Raw genomic sequence first — 27,476 nt, 5'->3', positions numbered from 1 at the left:
TATTTCAGTACTACAAAACTACTCCCATTGATGCCATAACTCCAAAGGACTACAATGGCTCTCCAATAACATTAACATTCCAACCTGGGGACGAGGAGCAATCATATTCCATATCCATTGTCAATGATGACATCGTAGAATAGCACGGAATGCTTTGAGGTGCAAATACAGGACCCTGAAGATGGTGATCTTGAGATGCCGAATTCTGCTACCGTGAACATTAAAAAAACGATGATGGTAAGATATCACTCTCCCGGAAGCAATCATCCAAATACAAATGTAAAGTATGTTTTGACCAGACTAAACAATGGGCAATGTGCGGGAGCGAAATATTGAAATACAACTTTATTATTAGGGTTCAGTATACACTATACATTAACTCATCCATCCATGTACTGCACTGGTGAAACGTTTTAAAAGCAACATCCCCGTAGAAAATAGACATCCTGAAAATCGTTGGAAGCATTGTTTACCTTTCTTGCATACTGTCCGCTCTATATTTAACGTCATGATAGAACATTATTATGTGAGAACTCGAAGTGGTTTTTTTTTTCAAAATAAAAAATAACATCATAATTTGATGTTAATGATGCTGGAAATAATTTGTTACTTTTATCTTCCTTTTCTGTGTCCAAAGTAACCTATTTCTTTGCAAGTAATTCATTTACTGTAAGCGAAGTCGATGAAACTGTGGAAATCCCAATTATCAGACGTGGACATCTGAGTCAAACCTCAAGCGTAGGTAGGTATTGGTTTTACGCACGCTGGTGTCGACGACAAGTTGCAAACGATTTTTGAAATTTCAAAAATTATGAATTGTACATTTTATGACCATTTATGGAATCAGCATGAAAATGCATTAAATGAATACAAACAAGCCCAGTATTGGTTCAGTGGTTCTGAGATAGCTCTTGATATTTTGAGAAAATACTCAAGACTTGGGCTTTATGTTTAAACGTATGGCCAGTACACAGAGCTCCCAAATGAACAAACAACCTGGACGGATTGGGACAGGGAGCTAGGGGTAAGGGTTTACACCCAATGCTTTTCAAATTGACTGCAATGTCATGTACAGGTAGGATTCCTTTGCAAGGTAGCCGACATCTTAACATCCGCTCCGAAGGATCAAGTTCTATTATGGTTCATTTATCCGATTCTAAATGCGATTCTAATTGTGATTTCTGTTATTGTGGCTTCATTTGTTTTCATTTTTCTTTATTTCAACATTCACTTTTCTGACAATTTGATTGATATCGCAAGTCCTATTGTAATTATTTTTACCGACAACGTCGTTTTTTCCTTGTCCAGAAGTACAAACTTTCGACGGTTCTGCTTCCAGTCGCCAACCAGGGAATTATTTCAACTCAATTGACACGTCAGTTCAATTCTCGGAGGATGAGTCGATTAAGACTGTTACAATTAATATCGTAAGAGATGGTGTATACGAAGATGAGGAGCAGTTTACGGTAGAATTATACCATAATGCACCGGGAGTGATCAGTGAACCATCTAAGGCAACTGTTACGATTAAAAATGACGATCGTAAGTATGGGTGGCCTCCTGTTTGTTTGATATTAAATTACGTTTATTTACTTTTTTCTTTTTCTTTTTTCATTTATTAATGTTTCTAACAAAACATTACATAATTTGCAATTATAGACCTTTACAATACCAACAGCTATTACACTACTATATATACACACACACACACACACATATATATATATATATATATATATATATATATATATATATATATAATATATATATATATATATATAAGAAGTTGTGGCTGCGTCGGTTTGAAAAGTGTAGTTTAGTAGATCCATTAATTAGAGTTCTGGAACAAACCGTTTTTATTTTCTGGAATTTAATCCACAGATTTGGATTAAATCTGTGGATTAAATTCCCAGGAAATAAAAAAACGGTTTGTTCCAGAACTCTAATTTAATGGATCTACTATATAGAGATATATATAGCTATTTTTTAACATATATTTTCTTTTCTTTATAAAATTTTTCATCCTTTTTGTGCTTTTTTTATTCTATAAACTGTATATTTGTGTGCAAATTGAGACGCTATTTACATACTTTTTAAATTGAATTTAGCCCAATAGTATGAGTTATTCGTTTCATTTCATGATAAAACGTAGTTTTATGATATCTGAATGAGATTATACAAGTATGTACCCCTTGTAAAGATGCAAACAAGATTTAAGATCAATAGCGCCATCATTGTTCAACTGTGCTTTAAAATTATTATCTGGGCACGAGTAAGCTTCATATGTCTTGACTTGCTTCGTTTATTTGTTTGTTTTCAGACTCATGACCCTTCGAATATCACCCTGTAACCCATTACACATCCAAAGTATATAGCACAGCCTATTCGAAATATCCATTAGATTTTGTGATTGTTAATTTCCTTATTTCAGCTTTTGTGCGATCCATCGTGCAGGAATGGCGGTTCGTGTTCTGCTGCTAATACGTGTGTTTGTCCTGAAGGTTTTATCGGGGATGTGTGCGAAACAGGTATGTACGGCGTACACCGTACGCACTAGGGGACATTTATATTGGGAATTCTTTCAAAGCGATGAGAATTGGACAAAAGTATGAGAATCGGAACATTTTTCATTATCATGATTATCCCTATGAAACCTTTTCATCCAAATGAACGAGAAAACTAATTGACGTGTCAACCACCTGTCACATCGTTTTAAATGAGAAAATTTCAATTCTCATAGTTTTGTTCAATTCTCATCGCTTTGAAAGAATTCTCAATTTAAATTTCCACTTGTGTATACTACGATTGGGTGTATATTGGGTGGGGTGGTTAGTCTGGATAGGGCAGTGGTAGGGTGAATGGATGTGGGTGAGGATTGTGCGTGACTGCGTGTAACACTAGTAGTACAGACTAGTATTATTATGTGGAATACAATAATACGGACAAGTATGACAATTGTTTTTTGCTCATCACGTTTTCCACATTATAATGAAAATATTAGGCGGAGGCGCCTCATTAAAGCGTTAGCTTTGGATATTTAATTATTTAATTTATTTTCCACCCGACTTACCCGGCTGAAAAAATCAATAAAATAATTAAATGTCCAAAGCTAACGTTAAATAGGGCGCCTCTGCCTAATGTGCTGTATGCTATGTTTTGCCTTTTCCTTTGAGTTCGACGTTTTGATTGTCGTTCTCTTGTATTTCAGTATTGCTTTTGTCATCGTTGCTTAGGGGCTTATTATTGAATATAATTATATATAATAAAGATGTCAATTTGATTTTCAGCGCTCAAACTGATATCAGGACGTTTTATTTTGGTGGAGCACGATGGATTTGAAGCTGTTTATGAAAGTGCTTTGGCTAATTCCAACTCGCATCCATATCAGAATCTAGAGCGTCAGGTGGTGAATGAGGTAAAGCACGTGTATGTTGGGCGATTCCATTTAAAATCCACACACCCAATTTAGAAGACTTGACCTTAATTTTCTACACAGGGAGTGTGAATTGCAAATGGGGTTACCTGAATGAGTGACTCCGTTTGAAATCTACATCCATATGCGGAATATTAAGGTCATGTCTTCCATAGTGGGTGTCTGGATTTCAACTGTAATAGCATATTGTTGTTACTAGATCAATACTGTTGATGTACATCAACATCAAAAAGATGCAATTTTCAGCTACATGACTTTTTTACATAATACGGTAGTGAGGAATAAATACCAGACTTATCTCAAGTGGAGGTCACTTCAAATCATTCCCATGTCACATGGTTAGAAATGTTCTCTGCATTTCCCTGCATGGTAAGGCCCCGGTGCTCAATCTCGCCGATTAACTTATCGGCGTGCCCGGAACCAAAGCCGCAGAACCACGACGATGCAACTATGCTGAGAAATATAATACTGTTGCGACACGCACTAACGAAATGTGTGTCTGACCATGTTCAGCCCATGTTCAGTCTCCCGTCCATCGGCTTCATCGAACCAACTCCTGTATATCTCGCAACCGGCTTATAACACTTGACAACAATACCCTAACAAATTGCTGTCCTTGAGTGCATTGATGAATGACGGATTATATCGACTGATCCACAAATTACGGTGATTAAACGCACGTACTACAATATACATCAGTATAGACCACTTGACATGTGACGTCATTGCCCGCCAGTATGCGCACGCATTATGGTACTTTCCATTGTTCTTTGCCCTGCAGTGTGCGTGCGCATCGTAGTCTGCTCAGGGCATGTGTATTTTAAATCTCCCACCACATTTCATATAGTACAAGAAAGCCATTGAACAGTGAAGCGGTTCGTTCGGGCATATCGACAGACCAATCCCTCGCCTTTGTTGATAAACAACGATGTAAAGTGGTCTATAAAGATTTGGAGTAATGAATGACAAACCGCAGAGCAAGAGGATGGCAAGATGTTGGGGAGTCGATGCCCATAATTACTAGCGAATTCACAACCAGTGATATAGATATACTATATTAATTCATCGGCGTGCTACGGCTTGAAACTGCGAGAGACGCCGTTGACTTAGTCGGCGAGAATGAGCACCGGGCCCTAATGCTGACTGATGGGCCAAATAAAGATAACGGATTTACAAATTTGGCCCATTTTGTGGCAACCACAGACTTGGATTAACAGCAATAATGTCTTGCCTTTTTCCCTTTCGTCTACCCATTGGCTCAATTTGTGTGACTCATTGTCGTCCCCACATACTATTATGAGCACGCACACTCCTGTACCAATTTACAAACATAGCTCTATTTTTTCTTAACACATTTATTGCATTCTCCACTAGCTGACTGAAGTCTTCAATGTACGAGTTCCATTGTTTCGGTATGTGGTCGTTGAAGCATTTTTACCTGGAAGTATAATAGTAGAATTCACCGTGTTCGTGGATAGCATCTCACCGGCTACAGAGGACACTGTCATTGAGGCAGTAAAGGCGGACACCAATGATGCTGGGTTCCTGAGTGGGTCATCACTGAAATTAACACCTACACTTATTGCCAACGGTAAACTACGCAGTTTTAAAATATTCGTAAACAGAGGTTCTTGAAGATCTTTAATATTAGGGGGTGGGGGTTCATATGGGACCGGCTGCGAGACGCGAAACTCTGCAGGTGGTGGGTGCGGATATCTTCCATGGCGCGAAGTGCTTAAGCTTTTGAAATGCATACATTTTTACATGAATTGTACCTTACATTATGAATCATACTCTGAAATCATGAACTTTACCCAAAGATTATGAAGTTTACCCAAAAATTATGAATTTTACCCCCAAAAAGTTATGAATTTTACATCAAATTATGGGGAGGGGGGCCTAGGTTACTTGGGCCACCACCAAAACTATTGGAGGAGGAGGGAGTCCCCAGGCCCTTTAGTTCCGGAGCCACTGTTAAAGAATCAGTTTCTGGTTGATCTTTATTTCCTGTTTAATACATTTTCACTACATTTTTTGTTATTCTATAATGAATGTTTGCTTTTCACCAAGCTCTACGTTCCCTTTACAGATCAATGCCCTGTTGGATACTGTCTTGGTCGAGGAATATGCTCAGCTACCGGAGGAAACTATTACTGCTTGTAATTAATTATTCTTCATTTACATATTCAGCATATTATCAATTTAAGTTGTTTTCAATTACAATTATTTCATATTTCTATAATCATCACTATCCATATCTTTTTCTCTCCATCATTATCTTCTTCTGGTCTCCCCCCTGTCCTTCTTATTTTGGGTCTTGGTCTTTGCCGTCGTCGTTGTCTCCCTTTTTTGTCCTGTTCTCCTCTCAGGAATATACTTTCCATATTTAGTTTTAACGCGTTTCAAAGAGGTCTCCGGCAATCACAACATTATGTTTTGTTATATGTTAGAAAAATAATTATCAAGCACGAATCACATGGCTTTATTTTAAATAAACTCATATTGACCAATAAAACAGCCGTGTCTCAACACGCGATATTAAAAATTTCCGGGCGCCGAAATTGTCTGGTACAATGTCGTTCCAGTATAAATACAATGAAGGTTGGCGACAATTGAGCACAATTAACCATGACGTCATTGCACCTGACAATTTCGGCGCGGGAATTTGGAATATCGCGTGTTGAAAGACGACTGTTTTTATTGGTTTTTTATGGTCAATATGACCATGTGATTCGTGCTTAATAATTATTTTCCTAACATATTATAAGGCATAATGTCGTGATTGGCCGGAGACTTCCTTTAACAAGGCAACACTTTGTGTTCATTATATTATCAAGGTGCGTAGACGGTTTTACGGGAGACCGATGTGAGGTACCTCGAGGAGGCAAGCATTTATTAATTGTTTTTAGTAGTCGATCCTATGTTATATTCGGACCCAGATCGCAACGAACTACAGAAATACTGCTCAAGGGGATCCTGCACCAGGATTTTTGTGAAATAAGGGTACCCGGAGGGGGTTCTTCCTGGTTGAAGGTATACGGGGATGTGCCACGGTTTTGGGGTGCCTTTTCAGCAATTTTGGTATATCGATGGGTGGGTTTTCAGTGGAGACCAATGCGACCAATTGGGCGCATTTGGGAAAAAGTGCCCCTAAAAGCGCCCAATTAGGGCAAATTTGGGTGATTTTTGGGGTGTTTTTTGGGAAAAATTGGTAGGCCCTATACTGATGGGTGGCAAAAACAGCAAAAAGTAGGTATAGAGAAAGTCAGCATCCGAAAGTCTGCGTGGCACATCCCCGTAAAATGTTTTTCGAAGAACCCCCCCGGGTAAGGGTATTTTTGTAATTTTAGGTTTTTTCTAAATTAAAAATTTATAGTTTAATTTAGAGTTTGGGCGTTTATTTGCTTTTTATTTGAATCAAATCGGATATTTGGTTCAGAAGTTGCAAGCAATCAAAGGGGGGAACAAAGTGACGCGAATTGAATTTTGCCCTATACTGATACACGTAATGTATTTCTTATGTATTGTATTGTTTTCAAGGGCGATATTTAAGAATTTCCGGATACAAATTAATTTCTGAATAATGTAATATGTTTATTGCATATAAAGAGTGCTAATAATTAGTATAAATGTTATTGTTGACAGAAACATGACAGAAGGACATTTTTGAAAACGACCCGTTTTTGTATATAAATTCTCCCCCCTGCGCAAATCGACACCGTAGCCGTAACCGTACAACCTTTTTTTTTAAAATTCCCTCTGTAAATTTTTAATTGGACCTAAATTTGTCAAATAAAACCAATTTCAGAAAAAAATACCAAAGAACGACCGAGAAAAATGTTGCGCAACGACAGCATGTGAAAATCCAACATGGTCGCCGTTACCATGGCAACCGTTATAACGACGATCATTTTTTGGTTGGAACACACACATTCCCACCAATTTACAAGTGCACAGGTCAAATACCTTAGAAAATCACTTTTTTCAGTGCGGGACTGGCTTGTTATCAGACTCTCGGACATTTCAACAAAATAAGAAAACAAAAGGATAACAATTACCTCTTTTGTTCATAGAAATAGAAAGGACCCCTGCGACTTCGCAACCAATCCAGAGTGATAGAACGGATATATCAGAAGGAATGATTGCAGTGATTGCAATTGCATCATTCGTGACCATTCTGGGTATACTGGCAATTCTGCTATGTTTCTGTTGGGTGTTACGACGTAAGAGGAATGCAAGTGGCATCTCTTCCGATTATATGGAAAACAGGGCATTCTATGCTGACGGAGCCGTTCAGGTAAGAAACGGTTGGGTATTTTGACGTAGGCTGTTTACCAATGAGTAGCGGTTTGGGGGCAAATTTCTTTACCAGGACGTATGCATGCGAGGTTAAAATAGGCCAAATGAAAAAAAAAAATTGTGGCCTACAAAAAGCCCTAACGGAAGATGAACATTACAAATTGAGTTAATTATGTCCTGCCATTTCAACGCTCTGTACGCCACTAGCCCGCTAATAGCAATATTACAGTGGCAACATTTCAAGGCGCCCTTAGAAATATTACACGTCTGAAGACAAAGTAGCTCGTCTCGGACGTGTGAACAGGCTATATTTACACACTGAGTGTCATCGCTTCCGATTATAAGGAAATAAGGGCTTCCATGTTGGCGGAACTGCACAGGTAAGTGTTGCTGAAACATTGCCCTCCTTTCAAAAACTTAAGGTAGAGACAATAATGAGCTTTCTGCCATGCACTTTTTAGTAACTAAACAGTATTGGTGCTTTATATAAATAGATAATTGAATAAAGATAGCAAAGAAGGTTCGGAGTTTTGTATTTTTGAAATATAATTTGAATAAAAGAACTCATAATAATTCCAAGAGTTATTTCCAGAAAAATTGTTTTCTGAAAATTAATCCAGTCAATTTTCTCTTTATGTTCATTCTTTCAAACCAGGCCCCATTTTCACTTCAAAACCCACAGTCAATGGCATACTGATAACTGGATTCGTAACACAACTATGAAAGATGACGTCAGAAGTGAAGGCCCATGCAGAGATTTGTTCATCGGGAGTGTCATAGTTAGTGTCATAGATGTGCTACTTGAATTCGAACGGGGCTTCAACTTTGTCAATACTGCTGCTTTCTTCATATTTTGTCAAAAATACCTAATGACAATTTAAATGACTTTTATGCTATTTATAAGCATTTGTTTTTTATACTTACGCTGGGATCACTGATTGGGCCTTTAATTTCAATTTATACTCGATCGTTTTTGCAGAAAAAGTAAAATTGCGCGCATGCTCAGAAATGGTGTCGTTTCTGCACGATGAGTTTGCGCGCGATTCCCATTTCTACTCTTCAAATAAAAGATTACACTCTGAAATATGTATAAGGCCGGCCGTATAAAATTTATGTTTTGGTTCTCGTCCAGAGGATTTTCATGAATAATGATGTGGGAGGGAGTTTTCTTTCAATGTAAAATTAGTATTGTTAGTAGTTTTCGGTTTTTCAAACAGTACTCGAGGAAAGGAGGAGTCCCTCTCCCACTTTTTTTAAATGTGAGATTCTAAGGGATAAACCACCTACAGTACCACAAAAAGTCTTGGAAGTGATCCATGTTCTCTATAAAATTATTTATATGTATAGAGTTTGTCTAAAGTATTCCAAAGTCTAAAAATTTGAAAAATCTAAAATAATAATAATAATAATAATAAAATAACAAACAATAAACCAGAAATTGAGGAGGGAGGGGACAAGAACCAAAACATTAATTTTATACGGCATAATTAACTGCATTTCAAAAAAAGGCTTGATATGTGTAAATTGAGATATATATCTCACGATTGTATATATTTAAAAACATTTTTATATATAGTTCAGGATGTTTATTAGGGTAGATATTATTATTATTTTTAAACTGTTTTGCTGATTGTTATCATACAGGGTGTATCAAAATGATTGGTCCCCATTAATTTTGATGTTTAATGAAAAGCCTGCCTCTTCGAAATTCAACATTGGATACTCTTGAAATGTCCAGAATGTATAGTTTATGACTAGTTTTACATTTAATCTACAAATTATTTGGTTCTTATGTTTGATGTATAATTTTGATGTGTCAGGCTCATCCATTATAAATGAAAACTGACAGGTACCAATCATTTTGATACAGCTTGTGACAAGCAAACATTATTTTTAGCATTATATTATACTGCTTTTTCTCTTTTCGTAAAAACACAGTATAGAGGTTGTGCATATGACGTATCATACCGTAAATATGACGGACTACTAAAATGTATTCAACAAAAGCATGATTGCAATCTACCGCGACAGTTCGTCTCACACACATAAGAAATGCACTACGATCAAATAGGTTGATGACAACATTTGATTGAATAGACTGTTTTCAAAATAGGTAGTTTTGTCCAAACTTGGAATTCACCATTTTTACGCAATAGCATGTAACTTCTATTAGAAACTTCCAATTTCTAAAATATAAAATTCCTAAGAAAGCTATTATGTTAATTTTAGAATTAAAACAATACTACCGATAGTAATGCCCTTCATACCTTAACAAAATACAACTTTCCTGGTATATATCATTCTGGAACACCCTGTAGCTGAGGTCAGGCAAGTGTCAAAATGATATTCTAGCTTACACATAAGAAGTTGTATGGAACTGAAAGTGCAACGTTTACATTGATTTGAGGAATCACTACAATAAGATCCATGTATTGTTTTTTTTTCACACTGCTTTTGGAAATGTTGATAACGATCGGAGCCTTCTCAAATTGTCACAACGTAGACCATGCCCTTATTTGCTTTGTTTTGAACGATTGTAATATACAATATAGTTGTAATAAAAATTATTACCTCATTATATCTCATCCTAGTGAACATTATAGTTAGCAAATAATAATTCAAGCAACCCCTATCATTTGGCCTCCTCAGAACTTTTCATTTTTATTAAATTAATTCACAAGCATATAGAATATACATCCAAATTTTGTTTTGTTTTCATCTTCCTCCAAATTAACCAACCTTAGGCAGTAGGCCTAGACTGTGGGAAACAAAATCAGATTATCTTTGGATGGTGTTGCTTGGTTTAATAGAAAATTCAGTGTTTCTATATGGTATTTTAGCAAGATCACAAAACTGAAAATCTCCGTTAAGGAAGCACATGTCTTTTAAGGCATTTCTTCATTATAATAAAGTTGACTTAAGTTACCAAGCTGATAATAAATGAAAAAAAAACAGTACTAAACCTTTAAAATGTAGATGTTTCTATATCTTAGTCCCTCCAAAATGTGTAAAACAAAATTATCGTATTTTAATCAAATACTGAAGACTATTAAGGGATCTGGAATGAGCGTTTCGACAGTATTTTTTGTGGGACATGAGAGCACATCAGACATATCGAATTGCATTCTGAATACGAAGAATGTCTTTCTGATATTAAATAATTTTCATTTTTTGAAATTCACGATATAATACACATTTTATGACAAATTATTAAAATTTGATATTTTTCACATTTTTGATATATAACAGTCCTCGAAGTAAATTTTATAAATCTAATAATATATTCTTAAAGTGTATGTAGCTGTGAAGAAAAGCCGACGATCAATTGGACATTTTGACCTTTCATATTGAAGATATGGATTTTTTTCCAAAAGACCTAATTTGTTTTGGTGTTTTGGGAAAAAAAAATCCATATCTTCAATACGAAAGGTCAAAATTTTCAATTGATCGTCGGCTTTTCATCCCACATACATACACTTTAAGTACATATCATCAGATTTATAAAGTTTACTTCGAGTACTGTTAAATATCAAAAATATCAATTTTTAATCATTTGGCATAAAATGTGTATTACATTGCGAATTTCAAAAAATCCAAATTATTTGATATCAGAAGGACATTCTTCGTATTCAGAATGAAATTCGATATGTCTGATGTGCTCTCATGTCTCACAATAAATACTGTCCAAACGTTCATACCCCATCCCTTAAAGAACATTTGATTAAACAATCATAAAGCTGAAAAATATCGTATGTCTTTCATGCAGGGGTTCATGCATAATGCCATGTTGCACGTATACTAAAATCGTATGCCAGAATCTTATCTATGCAAGAATAGTATCATAAGAATATAATAGATCTTGAGGTTCATTTGCTTCAGCAACAAGTGTCAACATTATTTTCGAGTTGCCTTGACAACTAAAGATCTTGTTTGGAGCTGAAAGTGCAAAGTTACATTCCTCTATAAGCCATCTACAAATTGTCACAACGTAGATTGGCTGTGCACTTATTTGCTTTGTTTCAAAATATCACAATCAGCCTATAGATAATATAATGTAAGTAAACAAAATGTTACCTCATACTGGTGTTTGAAATACAATTATCGTGGCATTGTTGAAAATGTCTATTAACAAGTTACAAAGTAACCACTACAAAAAAAAAATTAAAAAAAAGCAAAAAAAAAAAAAAAGCAGGATACTCGCAATATCTCAAATGGAAATCTGTCACTTTTTATTGGACATTGCAAAAAAGAAAAGATTCTTGGATTTTACTCTCAATCGTCCATTGATATTTCTGATCCTGATAATCATGATAATATAGAACAACTCATCACAACTTACCCAATATTTTATTGAAAAGTATACCATTTTATAACTCAAATATTTCAAGCACAATCTAAGTATTCCAGCCAGAATAGATACTTTGATTCAATTATATACATCAAACATGTTTTACTTCTCAAGTATTTATGACGTCTTGCTGTAATATTATTTCCAGTTCAAAGATGCATGCAAAAGCATTCAAAGGTTACTTTATGACTGTGCAAATTATCTAGGTTATTTTATTCTCAGGAACAAATAACATAACATGTCTCGTATCATGATGTTCCAAGATGTGTGATGGATTGGTACCAATCGTTTTAATACAAAAAATAAAATTACCTCTTTTTGTTCATAGAATAAAATTTGACCTCTGCATGACCTTTGACCTGACCCCTACAAAATGTTCCCCTGGTCATGAGATTTTTTGTCACTGAGTTTGAGCCCCATATCCCTTACAGATGTCCAGAAAAAGAAATTATAAGATTTGACCCCAGATAACCTTTGACCTGACCCCTGCAAAGTGTTCCAAAATATTCTCCTGGTCATTAAGTTTGTTGTCACGGAGTTTGAGTCCCGTACCCCTTACAGATGTACAGAAAATGCATTTCTAAAATTTGACCTCTGCATGACCTTTGACCTGACCCCTGTAAAATGTTCCCATGGTCATGAGATTTGTTGTCACCGAGTTTGAGCCCCATATCCCTTACGGATGTCGAGATATTTAATGCAATTGTAAGATTTTACCCCCTTAAGGGATGGGGTATGAACGTTTGGACAGTATTTATTGTGGGACATTAGAGCACATCAGACATATCGAATTGCATTCTGAATACGAAGAATGTCCTTCTGATATCAAATAATTTTGATTTTGAAATTCGCAAAAATGGAATTGTCACATTCAGTTTCCTCAAATTTTTAGACTTACAATATCATTTTCAAGAAAATTTATTAGGCGAAAATACTGTCTAGAAACACCAATTTTATGCAAATTCGTTACACCGCCCGAATCTACCATTTATTGTTTGGAGTAGACCAATATAGCCTCAAAATGTTGACATTAAAAAAAATCAATATTTAAGATGTATATTTTAATAAAAGGGCTTTAAAAATTACCCTTTTTTACATTGTTTAAAAATGCTAAAGAGGGGTAACATTGATGACCTCCTCCTGAAAACCCAAGACCCCAATCATTACAATTTCAAGTTCTATATTACAAATAAACTATGCTCTTGACAAATATTTCAAAATAAAATCCAATCGAGAAGTTGCTGATAGAAAAATAACTTCATAAACTTTGCCATTTTTCAACTGTTTTCACAACAATTTTCCTGTGTCAAAAGCCCCAAATTAGGGGGTACCCGTATCTCCCTACTCAGGGGGGTCAGGTGGGTCTAGTCTGGCATGTGAAAATATGTCATCCAGTACATCAATCTTACAAAGTATGAACCGATTTGGCCAACCTTCATGTTCCCCGATTTTATCATATTGCCTGGATCTCTCTGGCATGGACAATTAAAGCGACACGTTGCCTGAAACGTACATTTTCTTTAAATGCCAAGATCTTTAATTTAAAACACGGTTGTTTGATGTGATTATTTATTAATGTTTCTATCAAAACATTAAATAATTTTCAATTCTAGACCTTTGCAATACCAACAGCTATCACACCAATATACACATAATATATTTTTTTAGCTATTGTTAACTTAAATTTTCTTTTGTCTATCAAAATTTTCATCTTTTTCTGCCTCTTAATTTGTATTCTATAAACCGTATATTTATGTGCAAATTGAGGACGCTGTTTACATATATTTCTAATTTGATTTAGTCCAATCATATGAGATATTCCTTTCATTTCATGATAAAAAGTAGTCTTTAGTAAAAAAGGGAAAATTTCCTTGCTACATGTTATTCATTTTTATGATGTATTAATGAAGCGTCTAACCCTTATAAAGATGCAAGCAAGATTTAAGATAAATAGCGCCATCAGTGTTCAACTTTTCTTAAAAACGAATACAGGTCTACATGCCATCTAACAAAAAGATGCACGATGAAGATAACAATTTGAGAAATAACCCACGTCGTCTGCTAGGGTAGTGTGGATTGTGAAAAGACAGTATCTACAAGTAAACAACATAGCAGATACTTTGTTTTTATTAAGTATAATATTTTAAATCTGTACATGTATATTCCCAAACACAAAATGTAGTTTGTAAATAATATATAGTAGATACTTAAGTAAACAGGGAGGCAGATATCAGTCTGCTCCAATGAGGTAGAATCAAAGAGTACCGACTTTGCCTTGTTTGCGTATCACTCACCATCATCATCAGTCGGCTGCAGTCGGCTATGCAAGAAACCCGGACCTGGAATAGCTGCCATTATACATTTTGGCAGTTTCTGCATTTTACAGTGGCAGCTATTGAATATAGTGCCTTTTTGTATTTATAACCACTCAATTGTTATAAGCATTATTAAGGATTTTTGTTTGACACTTATAACCAAGTGAATTTTTACTCACTATAATATTTCGTTCTTCACGTCAGAGCATTTCAATAAGGTACGTGATTATGGTCATCTGATCCACTTTCCCGGCTTACAAGTTTGAGTGGTTTTCGGTCTTCCTTAGTCTCTTTTGCAGACTTAGTGGATCGTAAACATGTGCTCTCATCTCTGTTTAGGGTCTTGATGTCCCGTCTTCTTACTTTCATGGCTTCCCGACCCGAGCCTCTTTAGACATTATATCATGCTCCCGCCCAAGGAACTTTGATTCTTCCCAGTCAAAAACATGGTTGGACCGTGCAACGTGATCTGAAATAGCTGATTTTGTCTGTTCCATTTCCGATAAAATTCGTTATGAGCTAGTGAAACTTTTCTCATTAGGAAATGGAACAGATATTGCCTTCCGTAGACTACTTGCCTTTTGATTGTAATGTAATGTAATGTAATGTAATGTAATGTAATGTAATGTAATGTAATGTAATGTAATGTAATGTAATGGAATGGAATGTAATGTCATATTTTAAATGATTTTGAGGAAAAGAGTTGGCAAACAAAATATTGATAAAGGTCAAACGTTATTAAACTGATGGTATCATGGTTTTCTAGTTTATTCTAGTTGTATCATTTTAGGTGCAAGGTTCCAAAATAACCCAAATATTGGTTCCACAAATGTAGGAAAATTAAAACACACCGTGTTAAGCCGTATACATCTCATCGCTGTCTATATACAAAGAATACTTTCGGATATCAAATGAATCCTTAGTCCACCTTTTTTGTGAATGTGACTGCGTCTCTCCTCTTTGAAACAAGCTCACTGATCTTATTTGCAATAAAACTGGTGAAAATATGATTTAAAAAAATATTTTTGGGATTGATATATTAAAAAAGAACAGATCATAGCACATGCTTAAACTTTTATATCCTTTGTCTTCAGTTTTATATTTATAAGTGTAAGTTTAAACAAAATAACTCTAATTTTCAGGCCTTTTTAATTTGGTTAAAATTAAATTTAACATTGAATATAAAATAGCAGAAAAAAATCGGAAATTAGAAAAACATTTCAAACAATTCTCATGTTTTTAAGGGGAGGGGCAATCTTGTTTCAAATAGACGAGAATCGAGAGAAATTTGCCATGTTTGCTGTGAATTTTTGCCTAGCAATATTGACCACAGGATCAAAATTGATGGTGCACATCAATGACCAATCTCTCTAGTTTTATATTTGAGCATGGTCACATGTGTAAGGTCATAGGAAATTATGTAAATAGGCCTGTATATATAATGTTCCACATCGGCTCACGCACTTTTTTCACTCAGTCGAGATTTCATAACCTTCCCTCGGGCCGATCTCCGTGTCATTTGGCTAGAATATGTTGGACACTCCCTAGAAAGAATTATGATACTTATTTGGGTCTTCGGACCTCAACATATGCCTTTTTGTCTAGGCCAACAATGTGAAGTGATTTTGCAGGGTCAGAAACGATGTCTACATGCTATTTTGTCAATCAAAATTCACGAATTTCCCCACTTTTAAAATGAAAAAGACTTCTCTGGTAATGGTCACAGCGAGGAAAATCAAATTTGCGTGCATCCATAACCTACTTCATGCTCAAATCTTTCAATTAAGTGGCGAGTTCTGCTGATATATGTCATATCTACAGAATTCGGGTAACGGAAATTTTGAGCATGAATTCATTAATTAAACCTTACCTTTTCAATTTCTCCTCACAAAATTGGACACGTAAGAAGCCCAACACAAGCCTTGCACTGTGGTTACAATAATATTTCCGATTGATATCTTCTGTTAGATATATTCCATATTTTGCTGGTAAAAGCTCCTCGCAATACTTCGTAAATGGCAACGACAGTCAGTATGACAAGTTATTCAATCTCAATTTCATCATTTCAAGGGTTCTCATTGTAGGTTGTCGATGTACGCTTAATGTGACTGAACTTAGTATCTGGTGGTGATACTAAAAAAAATAGGGATATTTGCTTATAGCATTGCGACCCATTGCGACTGACATAGCGACTCATCGCGCGGGACCGTCGTATTCTATGCAGTTATTGTGATATGTGCCAAGGAACAATGGGAAAGCGTTTTTTTTAAATAAATATCGCTTTGAAGATCTATTCAAGTATAAACCGCCCGATCTAAATCAGTGAGTGAGAAGGACAGAGATGCTAGTTTAAAACGACAGTAAAATTCCGTATTTCATGTATAATTATTTTGTGAGTTTTAGTGACGAGTTATTAGTAGAGTTAGAGCAGAGTGGGGGTATTTGGGGATAGGAGTGTGTTTGTCGATGGACTGTGGATTTGTTGATGTGGGTGCTGCGGGGTATGTGAGGTACACGTGTGTGTGTTTTAGGGGACTGGCATTTTCTTCGGAAGGGGGTCCCAAATATGTCGGTGAGCGGAGTCAATTTTTTATGACACCCCCCTATATATCGCGGGCAAAAGTTTTTTACGACCCCTCACCATCTTGGGTCGAAAATTTTTGTGACCCCCTTCCACCTACAAAGACTCAAGACAAATTATTCATCCATAACTTACTGGCACTGTCTTGAATCTTCATTCACTCAAACAGTTAACCTCAATCACTCCACGAAAGTAATGCCACAAGGCAAAGGCAAAAATTAAGAAAATGTACATTATTCGGAAGGCATAATAGATGACGTTTTAACGTGATATTTGTACAATATTTCCCAACCTAATTTTTGGACATTGTATAATTCTTACACATGCCTCAGCAGCCAGATGACCTTTTTTAATACCTCATTATTTTGGCTTAAAATGGACAGAAACCTTTCGTGATAGTTATTACGTACATTATTTCATCATTTTTGGTAATTTATGGTCTATATTAAAATTTGAAAGGAATTTTACATTATGACGTTAAATGTCAATATGCATAATTATCATGTGGAAATAAATGAAGGTGAAACTGCTTCTGCTATATGTCTTTGTTATTGTTTTATTGATGATGTTTTTAAGGAACATACACTCCGTATTTTACCAATATGACCTAAATCTTAACTTAAAAATAACAAGAAACAAAATGTAAGGCATCCACTTCGCACAGACCCTGTGCTATTTCACAAAGGGTACATCATACAGATAGGCACACCCTAAAACAAGCACCCCGCGCCCATACACACCCATCACCATTTATAGCCCTACGCCACACTATATGTACATGCTACCACACACATAATACCGCCGTATTTTATTTTTAAAACGTAGTTTAAAAACTCTGCAAAGTAAATCACAACTCGCCAATACTATATTCCACAAAATTGGACATTAGGTAAGATGTATTTTTCCAGATTAGAGTGTCTTCTAACCCTAACACCAGTAAAAACCACAAAATACCACGATGAAAAATTCATAACATGCATGCATCCCAGGGTCTGCGATGACGCAATCCCCCGAAGTGTGATATGCTCACGGAATTGCTGGCCGGGCAGCAATAACCCGTGCAGCTACCGGTCCGCGATCACCCGCTTGGCATGCGGGGTGTCAGAGGTTCGAATCCCGGGGGATGCCGAGTCAAAAATTCTTCTTCTTCTTGAAAAATTCGGATCTTCTTTGACTTCCGATACCAGAAAGCATGGGTCAGTGTTAGGGTTAATGTATTCGGATCACTGAGGCGTGTCCAAATGAATCCATTTCTTTGGCCTTAAACTCATCAATTGTTATACCGTTACGGTTGGTTCATTCAGGGATAGACATGGAATAGTTTTAAGGTGACAGAGAACAGGTGTGTAGTTCGATTCCAAAACCATTCATACCTATCACCTGTTTTTATCTGTATTATCATGCGATTGGCCCGTGGTACCTTATACGACTGTCAAAATTTTATTTCAATGAATATGATGAGATTAACACTGCCATGAGTGACATTGTATTGTATACCCTCTATTGCTTTAGACTTGACCAAGTCTTTTGACATGGTTAGAACAGTCAAATTAATTTTCAGTGAAAATTCATGTAGACTGTATTATAATAGCCTATGCCTAAATTACTAAAGTTATAATGGGTGTGCGACATTATCATTATCAAGATATCATAGGCCTATTATTTTGTATTTAACATAGGCTCTACTTTACAGTTAACATAGTAGGCCTACTTTATGAAAGTAGTAGGCCCTAGTGTCAATGAATCATCAAAATGAAAATTCATGCAGGCCTATATACCAAAATTATTAAGTTCAAAATCTTCCAAACAAGATATAAAAGGTATAACTTACGAGGGCACTATTTTGGTGCCACAGCTGCATGCATGTAATCTGAGACCAATTGTAGGATATTGAGTTTGGATCTATGATTTGGTCAGTTTCCTAAAACTTGTAAGTACACTATTTTTGGTCCTACATGTATGTAATCTAACAGTATGGAAAGTGGTGCCAGGTGCAATGCTAGCCTGATTGAACAAATTCATCAGGATCGGTAGAGTAAACTAGTAAACCAGAGTTCGTAGTATCTGATCCAAGAAAATGCACTTACTGTGTACGTTTCAACAACCACTGTTGTCTTTGTCAACACTTGATGAGGAGTGACTGCAATCTACTGATCTAAAAAATCCCCAAAAGGAAAACCAACTGGCAACCCAACAACTCATCCCTCTAGCGTTGGTTGTCAGTAGATTGCAGTCACTCCTCATCAAGTGTTGACAAAGACAACAGTGGTTGTTGAAACGTACACAGTAAGTGCATTTTCTTGGATCAGATACTACGAACTCTGGTTTACTAGTTTACTCTACCGATCCTGATGAATTTGTTCAATCATGTTCGACAATCTTATGGACAGAGCACAGTGAAACATCTGCGTGATCTAGAAAATTGCGAGAAAAAGATTCAGCGTCATAGAAACCATCTTGTCTATAGTCTCCGTTGCCGTGACCAAAAGCTAACCCCTCCCAGTTTAAAACTGCGCTGTCCGGTTAATACCAAAAAAGCGAGAGAAATCATCAAACGTGCGGAAAAAGGTCTCATAAGAGAGAGAATTCGTGTGGTGAATAACAAAATCAAGAATCTAAAAGCGAAAAAGATCTCCTCAAAGACGAAGTAAACAATGAAATTCCCGCGGAAACTGAGTTGGGACAAAGAATTGATCGTCACTTAGCGACTGTTGGCGAGTCTACGTACGTAAATACTAAACAACGTCACCTACAGAAGTTAAAGATCTTGACTGAAAAATCCGCCGCGAGCAACAAAAAGTCCGTCGATTCTACCATTGATTTGTCAGGGACACAGCTCAAGAAATGGGTTATAAATCTTTCAAAGTACAAATTAAACACAGCTGAAACCAGTGTTTTGTCTAAGGGACTTAATTACGCCATATCGCCACCAGAAATATGCGCGGAGGAATTTGGACTAGCAACAGAACTGACATGTAAACACCTACCCCTGGCCGATGGAATCCAACTGCGAGCAAAAATAGCGAGCACGTTAAAGTCATCTAAAGTACCTGAACAAAACATCACAAAAGATGAACGTAAAGCTATCAAAGATCTGAAAAAAGCAGAAAATATCATCATCCTACCAGCAGATAAAGGGAAATCCACGGTGGTGTTAGATAAGGTAGAATATGAGGAAAAGGTCACGACCATGCTCGACGACAAGAAGACGTATGAAGAATTACCAACAGATCCAACTCAAAAGTACAAGCGAAAACTCGTCTCCGTGTTATCCAGCCTAAAGAAGGAAGGTAAGATCAGTGAAGTAAAGTACAAACAACTGTATCCTACGGCTGAAAATGTACCTAGGTTATACTGTACGCCCAAAATTCACAAACCAAACACTCCGTTGCGCCCTATTGTTGATTACACGGCGACGATTGGATACAGTACCTAAAGATGGCTGGCGGACATTTTGGGTGGCTTAGTCGGTAAAACGCAACACCATGTAAAGAATTCGCAGCATCTATCGGAAGAGCTTGGAAAGGTTATCATCGAGGAAGAGGATATTCTCAACTCTCATGATGTGGTCAGTCTTTTCACCAACACTCCCATTGACCAAGTTTTAGACATTGTAAAAAACAGACTTGAGAAAGAGAATGTACTTCGGGTGTATAACAAAGAGACAGGATTCAAGTTAACCAGCGATGATGTTGTCCAACTGCTTGATTTCATCTTAACGACCACGTATTTTACATTCAGAGGGAAAATCTATCGCCAGCTTTTTGGTACAGCCATGGGCAGCCCTGTTTCGCCGATAGCAGCTAACATATTTATGGAAGCGTTGGAACAACAGGCGATCGCCACGGCTCCTCTCGACTGTAGACCACAAAGTTGTGGCTTCGTTACGTGGATGATGTGTTGGAGGTAATAAACAAAGACAACGTACAGCAGTTGACTGACCACATCAATCGGGTCGACAAGTCGGGTTCAATCAAGTTTACGTTTGAGCAAGAAACACAAGGTTCTCTACCATTTCTGGATACTCTGATTGTTAGGAAGGATGACGGTACTGTCAAACTTATGGTCTACCGCAAACCAACGCACACCGACCAATATTTGAATTACCAGTCTCACCACCCTCTGCATCAAAAACTAGGGGTCATACGATCTTTGTACTACAGAAAAGACACCATAGTGACAGAAGAGGCGGATAAAGAGGAAGAAGAAAAGAAAGTCCAGAAAGCCCTCCAAACGTGTGGTTATCCTAATTGGACATTCGAAAAGGTAAAAGAACAAATGCAAATTGTTAAACAAAAAAGACAGATGAAAACAGCAAGAGTAAAGGTATGGTTGTTTTACCATATGTCAAGGGTGTCACCGAACGTGTCTCCAGAGTTATGAAGAACTATAACATCTCTACAGCCATGAGACCGCACAATACTCTCCGAAAACAACTCGTTCATCCAAAAGATAAGCGCGACTCGCACAACACCACCCAGGCAGTGTATAAAATCCCCTGCAGAAACTGTAACTTATCATACATTGGAGAAACAGGTAGAAAATTCGGCACGCGGTTAGAAGAGCACAAAAGTGAAGTGGAAAAAGTTAGCAGCACAGTGGTCACTAGAGCAGGGAGGAAAGAGTCCTTAACTACTACGCACAAGTCGGCCATAACAGACCATGTTGTTGATAAGAACCATGTAATTGGGTGGGGGGAAGCTGAGGTCATTGGCACAGAGCAAGATAGATATAAGCGCTGGATCAAAGAAGCTGTGGAAATTAGAAAGAGGGGGCGTACAATGATGAACAGAGACGAGGGGCAGTACCAGCTTACTCACATTTTTGATGAGTTCCTGCAACAGGGATCTAAAAAATCCCCAAAAGGAAAACCAACTGGCAACCCAACAACTCACGCTGGAAATCCCTCTAGCGTTGGTTGTCAGTAGATTGCAGTCACTCCTCATCAAGTGTTGACAAAGACAACAGTGGTTGTTGAAACGTACACAGTAAGTGCATTTTCTTGGATCAGATACTACGAACTCTGGTTTACTAGTGCAATGCTAGCCATTTACATGTAAACACTAAAGAAACCACCATGAGGTAATATCAGCACATTTAGACCTATATTTATTGCAAGCTGGATTTGACCAGGGATATGAGACAACACAACGTGGGGGGGGGGGGGAATATAAAGCAATTGTTGAATAGGCCTATATTGTGTGCTTTCCTGTGACTTATAGACCCAAAGCCTTGGGCCAAGGCTACTATAATTGCTTTAAGCAATGCGTAATGTAAAGCCAAAATATTTATTATTCAAGGTCTGACTGTCTGTTACGACATGACAACAGACACGCCCCGGTACAAATATTTGTAGCTTGTAAAAGATACTGTTTATGACAAATAACATTAAAAAATGATACTTTAAGGTATTGTTTTGTTAATTTTTGTATGGCACATCATACATACACATTGTGCTGAGGTCAAAAAGGTAACAATTTTGTTTTTGACCCCTGACTCACCTGCCATTCCAAAACACCCCTTAAGATGAATTCCTAAAATACGGTACGTTTTCTGTCTTAATATCGTTAGTTCTATACCCCACAGCGTCATCATCCCTATATCTTCGTGTCAGAAATTGCCATCACAGTAAGGCGAATCCACTCGTTGTTTAACTGCATGGCATGACGATTTTGCGTATGTTCGTTACTCTTTTAACGTTTCGATTTTTGTCCGTTTTTGCTTTCAAGACGCAGACGGAAAATTCAATACGCAGAGAAACGGTTATCAAATATATATATACCACATTATATTCAAGTGCAAACCTTGAAATTGGCTTTCACATAAAGAAAAAATAATTGGATATAATTTAGAATTTTGAGAAAAATGCATTCCCAGATCTAAACGTCAATATCAAAAGAATATGACACCGCCATATGAATGATATGATAGCATCATCTATGCCCATTCAGACACACGTGAGAAGCACTAGACTTATCTGCAGTCCACTTGGTTATTTTGCATACTCTGGCTATTACATTTAAGCATAAAACGCTGATTTGTATTAATTTGTGTGCAATTGATAGCTTTTCACATCTGATATTTTCAGTCACATTACTCCCTCTGTTTGTTAGTTTCCCAAGTGGACTACTTACTCACTAATCATCTGAGTATATAAACTCTTTATAAACATTTTACAATTGAACGCTTTAATTTTAACATGTTTGATAAACATCAGTACAGTTGAGTTGATAGAAAAAAAAAGGGAAATTAGAAAAATATTTCAAAAAATTCTCATTTGATATCACAGATTAACTAATAATTGTTTGTTTTTTTTGTTCTTTTCATGTTCTGTGACTGTCATTGGATGTGTCCATGTTTTGCTTCTGTCTTTTGTGTATGTAATTGTTGTATTGTTGTCTCCCTCGTTTTTGTTCTGTGTTTGAGTGTTTGTTTTTTGGTATTGATCCAGAACAGATTTAAAAATCGAGCCGTACCGTTTTTTATGCCATCTTTTTGGCATAATAGACTGAACAGTCATGTTGCTAACACATACATGCACATGTGAATAATGTAAATTATCAAAAATTATGTAAAAGTTTACACACAATAAATTGAACAGTTACATTTATTTTATAGCGACATGGTATAGACGAATCCAATTTCACGCATTCCTACACCTCAATGGCAGCCATAGCTGGGTCCCCGGTTATTCCATCCCACCTAAAATGTGAAATAATACCGGCTTGGCGGGGACTTGAAACTGCATTCCATCACCCGTGTTATATGTAGACAATAGAATGATGAAAGTTTATACATCATAATACAATATACATGATATAACATCGACTTTTAAGCGGCTTTAATCCACCAAATTGGGCAGTCACAACACCAGTTTGGTGCGGCGTGAACCCAGTAATGGCCGCATGAATTCTAACTACGACCAGTAGCGTAGCCAGCGGGCTGGTGAGTGGGAAGAAAAAAGTGCCCCTCTGACAAAAATGAAAGAGAAAATCTGGAGGGCAAAGGAAAAGAAAAGGGGCAAGAGTACCCCGATCATGGGCCAAAATAGTGTAAAATACAAATTTTTTGCGAGCTGCGCTCGCACATTGTCACTATAAAGCCCTCTTTTTATGCCGATCATGGGGAAAATAGTGTAGAATACCAAATTTGTGCTCGCTACGCGCGCATATCGTCACAATAAAGCCTAATTTCAGTGAATTTGGAAGCTCGAAAACATATACAGTCTCTCTAAAAAACAAAACCAGTATATGTATTGTATGATCCAACTGCATTTTTTTCGTCTGTGCCCCCCAAAATTTATTTTGCCCCTCTGACCAAAAAAGCTGGCTACGCCCCTGACCACGACTTGGTTTCGTCTATACTCTGGAAAGCCAATCATTTAACAGATATTTAATTGCGCATTTAATCCAATATATAATTCGAGTCAAGCTCTGTCTGAAGATGTTATTAGTGCACTCTAGCAAGGCCACGACGTCATTTTAATAACAATACGCTATTTACATAAGAATTGGACACATGCTAATTAGCTAATTGTCACATCATGATTTAATAATCCTTGCTATTGCAATGGTAGTTAATCCTGTTACAGCATCACTTTTACGGCGAATTTGAATACTTTGTGTCACAACATAACGAATGCGTTGACTATGAAAATATCGAGAAGCCTTAACCCAAGAAATTCTATTTTGAGAAAAACAGGTTTTAATATTTTTGCGAACTAAACCTATTTACAACTCACAATGTAAGTGTCTGATTTAACTCAAGTTTGGTCCTGTAACCGGATGTTATATCCTATTCATTATAATAAATGTCAATTATGATTGAGAATGTAATGTAATGCAATGCAATGCAATGCAATGCAATGCAATGCAATGCAATGCAATGCAATGCAATGCAATGCAATGCAATGTAATGTAATGTAATGTCATTTAAAGCCATATTATAACATTTTCATACAAAATAGATTAGCATTTCTTTGCCATAAAATGTTAGTTTTACTGTCAGATATATCCCTTTTATTTTTGAGCCGAACAACTACGGCAAAGCAAAGAAAATTGGAATTTACTACCAGCGCATATGTCGCCAATACGTACCACTCCTTCGGTCATGTTATGGTACGACCCTTTGTTGTGTAGATCACCGTCCCGCACGCCGTGTACGTACTGTGTGTTATGAACATCGTGTATGCATTCGACTAATAATTCCATCGTAATAATAAAACGCCGGTTCCGTCGTTTTATTCAAAATCTCGGATTTTGACAAAACTACAGCACCTAGAGTCTTGATTTTTGCAGGTTATATTGGTTTAATAAAGTACAATATATTTTAAAAAATCAGTGAGGGCGTCCTCCTCAGCAAATGTTATAATATGGCTTTAATGTCATTTTAAAGGATTTTGAGGGAAAATGTGATCAACAAACAAACATTGCAATCGTCTATACTCTGGAAAGCCAATCATTTAACAGATATTTAATCGCATTTAATCCAAAATATAATTCGAGTTACAGCAGTATTCGCCGTACGCCAGAGTTTCTAGAATGCTGCTAAAATAAGAAAAATTTTATTGCTAATTTATTGCACATTCTAGGGAAGCGTGGTTACCTTTTTGAAATCGCCGAGTGGGAGGGTTTTCAATGAAATGTTTTTTGTGTTAAAACTGAAGCATTATATGTATAAAAGAATATAACGATTCGTGATACCCAATCGTGCTAAAATTTATGTGGTTTAGGAGGGAGAGAATTTTATTTCAATTTGATATACGCCAAAATATTTTCTGAATTTAGTCAAAATTAACACTCAATTGATGGTAAAAAATTTATGTAAATTTTACGTAGGTCCCGACTAAAGATTACTTTGGGGGACCTACGTGTAATGATCCAATAAATTGCGAAAATCCAGACCGTGTATACACGAAAAATGGCAGGTTCTATACTGAACCACATGTATATACCCGGTATAATATAGGAGTATTATAGCATGTGCAGCAGGTGCGGCCCAGCGAGTTCAAATCGATAATGTATTGTGCATGTATAGCTGCCCATTTATTATGTTTATTATCGGATTTCTGTAACAGTTAGCGCTATTAATACACATTAATGTTTTCAGTCAAATAAAATTCCAAAATATGGTACGTTTTCTGCCTTTGCTTGTCACGTGGTAGGCATATGTTGAAGTTGCGATTATATATTCAAATAAGTTTCAGATGCATAACAACAAGACAAGTGGCCGAGTGGTCAAAGACGCTAGGCTCATAGAGTATCCAAAGCGGTACGCCGTGAGTTCGAACCCTGCCTCTGCCAATTTTTTTTTTTTTTAAATTTCATATTGGGGAAATGTGACTGGGAGAATTGATGGATGGCGTGGAGTGGTGTGAATTCGAGTCAAGCTCTGTCTGCAGATATTATTAGTGCCCTCTAGCAAGGTCACGACGTCATTATAATAACAATACGCTATTTACATAAGAATTGGACACATTGGACTACTTACCTTTTGATTGTAATGTAATGTAATGTAATGTAATGTAATGTAATGTGACAAAATAAAACCGAAAACACACAGCACCATCAGCTGTATTAAGCCGTTTCTTTTTTTCTTCATTTTTTTCAAAAAAAAAAAATATTTGAATTTAAACAGAGATAACATTCACATTTATATCTTAATCATACACATGATACACTGCAATTTTTAATATGTATATATGTTAAATCTACAAAGTGCATTATTTTATAAACATAACCCAATGTTGTTAACATATTTCTTTTTGCGCAAATCCAATAAAAATGAAGATGTTAAACTCACATTTTAGTGACGTTTCACCACCACACTAGTGGTTTCATCAGACTGGCAACTCATCACATCTGACTGCTTCCTTTTATAGGCAACCAGTTTAAAGCTCAAATGTCCGATCAATACAGTACGAGCACGTGATATCGTTAAAAAAGCTGAGAAAGCTTTGTTGAATGAGAGAATTCGCGTAATTTCCAACAAAATCAGGTATTTAGAGCAGGAAAAAACCCGACTGTACGCCGATTTAAAGTCCCGCGATGTAAACAAAGAATTGTCAATTCAAATCTCGCGCCATGTTGAAAACTCTCGCGAGAACGAATTCCAATATGTCCGCGCACGTCAAACACGGAAGTTGAAAGAGCTAGCGGAAAAACAGGACAAATCAGCGAATAATAATGCAAATAAGAACAATTCTCATGCGGAACCGGACTTGAGTGGCACTCAACTGAAGCGATGGGTCAAAAACCTGTCCAAATACAAACTGTCAGAAGCTCAAAATAGAGTGCTTGCTCGCGGCCTTGGATACGGGGTAAGTCCAGATAATCTAACTCACTCGTCCATTGTTGATGAGCATATCGTTGCGTGTGAGAGAGCGTGTTGGAAACTTCCCAAACCTGAAGCAGCACAGTTACGTGCTGAAATTGTAGGAACTTTAAAATCCGCGAAATTACCACCCTCAAATATCAGTAAAGATGAGCAAGTCGCGATTAA

At 36.6% G+C, this 27,476-nt stretch overlaps 2 protein-coding genes across 2 annotated transcripts in view; both read left to right on the top strand.

The window, feature by feature from the left end:
* Positions 1–143, top strand: part of LOC140171327 (uncharacterized) — a 41,918-nt gene extending 41,775 nt beyond the window's left edge. The window contains exon 12 of the mRNA XM_072194571.1: positions 9–143. Within this exon, the coding sequence (XP_072050672.1) occupies positions 9–143 (135 nt within the window). The remainder of the gene's footprint in view (positions 1–8) is intronic.
* A 1,405-nt stretch (positions 144–1,548) lies between these two features.
* LOC140171319 (uncharacterized) lies at positions 1,549–8,614 on the top strand. Its single transcript, XM_072194559.1, has 8 exons — positions 1,549–1,566; positions 2,432–2,528; positions 3,288–3,415; positions 4,808–5,024; positions 5,523–5,592; positions 6,271–6,317; positions 7,507–7,730; positions 8,388–8,614. The coding sequence occupies exons 1-8, from the start codon at positions 1,549–1,551 to the stop codon at positions 8,427–8,429; spliced, it is 843 nt and encodes a 280-aa protein (XP_072050660.1). The 3' UTR covers positions 8,430–8,614.
* Positions 8,615–27,476: the final 18,862 nt, after the last annotated feature.

Source organism: Amphiura filiformis, chromosome 2 (genome assembly GCF_039555335.1).
Source record: "Amphiura filiformis chromosome 2, Afil_fr2py, whole genome shotgun sequence".
Classification (NCBI taxonomy): Eukaryota; Metazoa; Echinodermata; class Ophiuroidea; order Amphilepidida; family Amphiuridae; genus Amphiura; species Amphiura filiformis.
The sequence above is the reverse complement of the archived record's forward strand: the minus strand, read 5'-3'. Positions and strand labels throughout refer to the sequence as shown.

What these genes read in the sequence shown, in the direction of transcription:
- LOC140171319 (XM_072194559.1), top strand. An exon ending in AGCGTCAGGTGGTGAATGAG is followed by an intron (nt 3,416 to 4,807) that starts GTAAAGCACGTG and finishes ATTCTCCACTAG; the next exon opens with CTGACTGAAGTCTTCAATGT. An exon ending in GGAGGAAACTATTACTGCTT is followed by an intron (nt 5,593 to 6,270) that starts GTAATTAATTAT and finishes TATATTATCAAG; the next exon opens with GTGCGTAGACGGTTTTACGG.